The 4,766-nt window shown below is 41.0% G+C and overlaps 1 protein-coding gene across 2 annotated transcripts in view; it reads left to right on the forward strand.

The window, feature by feature from the left end:
• Window positions 1–351: 351 nt before the first annotated feature.
• The window catches only part of wrap53 (WD repeat containing, antisense to TP53), a 19,873-nt gene continuing 15,458 nt past the window's right edge, over window positions 352–4,766 (forward strand). Inside the window, exons 1-5 of one of the 2 annotated variants that reach the window (XM_044184874.1) lie at window positions 352–562; window positions 1,049–1,492; window positions 1,651–1,843; window positions 3,456–3,551; window positions 4,065–4,173. In XM_044184874.1, coding sequence (XP_044040809.1) covers window positions 1,210–1,492; window positions 1,651–1,843; window positions 3,456–3,551; window positions 4,065–4,173 — 681 coding nt within the window. In that variant the 5' untranslated portion in view covers window positions 352–562; window positions 1,049–1,209. Of the gene's footprint in view, window positions 563–583; window positions 728–1,048; window positions 1,493–1,650; window positions 1,844–3,455; window positions 3,552–4,064; window positions 4,174–4,766 lie in introns of those variants that run through there. The other variant, XM_044184875.1, reaches the window with a different exon arrangement.

Here is a 4,766-nt window from a genome sequence, read left to right on the forward strand (position 1 = left end):
TGATTTTTATCATCTATGAAGTGGATTTGTGTGCAAAAGTTGAAAGTCTGTGAACAGCATGTATGATATAAACACGCTATTGACCGCTGCCGGACCACCAGACTTCAGAGCAGTTTCTTCCCTCAGCCTGTGAGACTGCTAAATTCATCCCCAGCACTCCCCCATATAAAACACTTATTTCTCTGATTTATTTATCATTTATCATTTTTGTATATAACGTTTGTTTTTCTCAGTAGCAAAAAAGGGAACTGCAACTAAATATCGTTTTACACCCGTGTTGGAAAATGATAAATATATCTACCTTGTAGAATTAGCCATCCGTGAGCACATAGCCGTGATAAACGCAACTCTCGCGATACTTTGAAACACATGGCCGCCCCCAGTGTTTACAACTCGTAATGAATTGGTGAATAGAAACACAAAGTCCCGGCGTAGAAGGACGTCGAATATTTTTGTATGCTATTCGTACTCTCCGGCTTTAGCTGAAACTTTAACACCGTCGAAGAGAAACGTGTTTATAACCAAACAAGCAGAATCAAAGGCCAGGCAAGTCACAACACAGGTAAGTAGCGTTAGCATCAGACTGCTAGCATAGGCTAATGAGCTAACGTGAGGTGGTTCCTGTTATTGTTGTGGACTGACGGTTAAATTGAAGCATTTTGCCTTCTTTGCCTGCATCATTCAATGTATATAACGGCAGCTGAGCCGTGAACGTGTAACGTTAAGGGTTTGTCATGTCATTTGTACCTCTCACGCGTTAATTTAGCGGAATTAACAGTAATGCTAGTTTAGAGTGGTTGGCACGTCACGGCTAGCCACAGGTGTCTGGGATGTTTGCAAGTGCAGCTTGGCATCAGTTATTTATTCCTCTAAACAAAAATCGTCACGTTTACTTCTATTAATTGATGAATGTGGGTTTTTTTAAATTAATTTTTTTTTTTTTACAAAAGTGCTCTTTTTATTTTAGGCATTTTCCATCGTCTTGCATTATTGGTCTCACCTGCCCTGTCCCTCTGCCTTCATCTTTGCCTGCCTCACTATTTTCTAGGCTAGTGGGTGCTGTGATGTCCTCGACCCCCAGCAGACTCAAACACCCACACTGCAGGAAGAAGCACTACCCTAGTAGCACTTACCTCACCCACGTCTGACAGCCAACCATTGGAAGCAAGGCACTTGGACTTGACAGGAGAGATTGATAAACAAAGAGAGATGTCTGACTCAGCTGGAAGTGGTGAAAGCGGAGGTGTGGCAGGCGCAGGGCAGGACGCAGAAGCGGATAATGAGCCCCCTCAACAGGCACCACCTTTACCTGAAGGTGAGAGCTTAGAGGTAGGGGAGACCTCAGAAGAAGGGGCACCTACGTCTGCCAAGCGGCCCAGAATGAGCGAGGAGGAACAGGGACTGGAGCAGGTTGCGAAGCCCGCCAAGATGCACGGAGCAACACTGGCACAGGCTGACTTGCTGCAAGAAGACCCAGCCCCACCAGCACAAAGTAGAGTACCTGCAGCTGCATGTATCAAATGAAATATAAGAAAGGGAAAGAAATATGTTTGTTCAAGTTAAGTTTTTGGATGTCTGTCAGAGATTAGGATTCAGGTTTATCTTGAAGATTAATGAGTTAACCTGCACACATTTACTCTTTGATGCTAGGAACAGGAGAACCACTGCAATGTGAGGAGGAAGGTCAGGAAGGGGAGGAGGTGCCTGTCAGTGGGGGACATGAAGAAAAATGCCATCAGAATGGAGATGGAGGGCGTGATGCCCCCTTAGAAGGAGGAGAGACTGAACCAGAGAAGGAGCACAACGGTAACAGATCTGCAGACAGCCCCAGTGATGGACAGCAGTAAGTGGAGGAGGACGAAGTCAGGTTTATTTTTAACCTGTGTTTCCACATAACTAGGGGTAAAGATACAGTAGACACAAGATCAAGTGAGCTATTTCAAGCAGGATTTTGTGGGGGAAGGAGGTGTTATGTAATGATTATGAAGATGTGTTGAACACATGTTTCTGAAATAGAGAAAGAAGCTGTACTGCACAGCAAGAGGTTGTGGTAACAGCAAGATGACCATATAGTATGAAAAAAAAGAAGAAGAAGCTTGATAAAGCACTGCAAAATGCGGTACTCGTGCCAGTGTTTCTCGATGATATGCTCTGATGGGCTGAGTGTGCGGTCACCACCACAAACACGTGTGGCTTATTTTTCCCACCTGTTTGTGTTTAAATGAAATCTGTGCTACTGGTCAATCATCTTAAAAGATCATTCCTGCTATTATTAGCTGTTATTTTACTAATTTGTACCACTTACTGCTTGGTAGCTTCTATACACCAGGAGCACTACTGCTCTTCAGTGCACACTCAAGTGGCCAAAGCAAACTATGACTGTTGAATACAGTGACACCCATCAAACTTCATAATTAGAAATGATAAAGTATTAGATGTTATTTTAATATTAGTGAGTAAGACAGCCCATGCATCATAATCTAATGTGTATAGAAATGTATAAAATGTCTCCCACCTGGCATCACTAAGTGCCAACAAAGCAGTTAACGAAGCAAGGCTACACAATGATGACAAGTCAAGTTTTAAAAAAGTAAAATAATTAGTTTTACTCACACAGATTGTGTCAACGGGTCCTCCAGCAAGAATCTATGGAAGAAGGGTGCTTATTTCCTATCTGTTGATTATTCTGTAGGCCATAAGTATTTAAACCCTTCAAGACTTGTCTAAGGAGGCTAACTGCATATTACACACACAGCATTGTAGGCTAGACAATGTCATACATTCTACAATGACTTCCATCACCAGCAGCTCAGAGTTTATGTGGTTGGTTTTATTTTTTTCACAAAGTCTGCCATATACTGTATACCCCGGTGAAATGTCATTAACGTATGAAAAAATAGATACCGCCCAAGCCTACTGTGATTGTTAGATGTTGCTCTGCTTTCTCTGTGCATTTTATAATGGCACTCATTTTGAAGTGAGGCAGCAAAAGGCACCACAGCATTAACTGATTAAATATTTAACGCTATCAATCATGACAATGGCAACATTTGGATAAGATGACACAGGATGAAAAACGATGGAATTAACCTGTAGAGGTGTGAAATGTAATTAACAATCCTCTCCACTGTATAGTGATACTGTGTCTAAATGGAGCCTCTCAGTCCTTGCCAGTGAAATGGTCAAATTCAGCATAGATTTTCCTGTTGGGCTTCGTGCAAGTTGACACCGTGGTTTATATACAGCAACAGTTTTGTCCCAGGCTAGGCTAGGCCTAACTTAATTAAATAGATTCTAAGCAGAACTACAAATCAAGGTTGTGGTTGCATTCATTTTATGCCCTTAACATTAGTAAGATGGGAAATTCCATCTTTCAGTTTGTTGTGTGATGTTCCCATTCCTGTCTTTTAAACTCATTAACTGAAGACTTGCACTTCTCTCTATCTTGCTTCCAGCCTAGGCCTAGATTTGACCCATAACCCCCAGATGCTGACTGGTTCCTGGACCGAGTACTCCAACCTTCCAGAGAACTACCTCAAAGGCTGCAAATGGTGATCTCTTCTAAAATTAACATGACACATGAAACACCATGTGGATGAGGTTTTGAAAGTGCTAAGTATAAAACTTTCACATCATTATCGAATTTGTGACTCATTAGCACGATTACCATAAATTAATAAGACCGTTACATTTGTGCATTTTGTGCCATGGGGCAGATATCAAGGACCGATATCAATGTCCTGAATTACTGAAAAAATTATATTCTTTCAGTGCAAATGAGGCAAGGAAAATGACTTCCACCGTGTCATTCTCAGGCCATAGTGGGAACACTAGTGCAGATAGTACATTTGGTATAAGTGAGGCTACTAGTAACAAACTATCTTAATCTCATGGTCAAGATAAATCAATGTCAGTCAAGTACAGTTATGACAATTATGCTTAAGACTGCTATAAATAGCACCTTTTAGTCCAAACTGCCAGTGTAGTATAAAACCAACTGTGTTGTTCTCAGTTCACCGCTGTTAATCATCTTAATCTCATCCTCCCCCCTTTTTCTAAACTAGGGCTCCAGATGGTTCCTGTATCCTGACCAACAGTGCAGACAATGTGCTCCGTGTGTACAACCTCCCTCCAGAGATTTACAGCTACAACTGGGACTTGCTTGCTGAGATGGTGAGCGCACAGATAGCTTACCATCAGGGGTGTGTAGAGTAGGGCTGCACGATATGGTAAAAAAAATCATATTGCGATTATTTTGACAGATATAACGATTGTGATATGATTCACAATTACTGGGAATGATAATTTTGTTATTTTCACTGAAAAAACTATTAAAATCATGATGATGTGGCATTTGTTGGGGTCTGTACCAAATAAACATGTTTTCTTACATCTGGTGAACAAGATTTGTAGGCCAGGGCATCTCTGCAGCACTACAGGACTTCATTATAATGCTGTTTTGTCACACATTTTGCCTTTATCAAAACATTTCAGCTTCTACGATTTGGATATTGCACTTGGTCATATTGCGATTTTGAAAATATTGTGATTAATTGTGCAGCCCTACTGTATTAGTGTAGTGTTTTTTATGTTTTTGTTTTTTTACACAGTCATATTCTGTATACCCCAGTGAAATGTCAGGAAGGCATGAAGGTATGAAAAAACAGATACCGCCCAAGCCTAGCCTTAGTCATGTTTATGAGATATTTTATATTTCTTTCAAACACTGTCTAAATTGTAAAAAATTTCCAGTAAGCAAAAGGTCA

Source organism: Siniperca chuatsi, linkage group LG22 (genome assembly GCF_020085105.1).
Source record: "Siniperca chuatsi isolate FFG_IHB_CAS linkage group LG22, ASM2008510v1, whole genome shotgun sequence".
In the NCBI taxonomy this organism is placed as follows: domain Eukaryota; kingdom Metazoa; phylum Chordata; class Actinopteri; order Centrarchiformes; family Sinipercidae; genus Siniperca; species Siniperca chuatsi.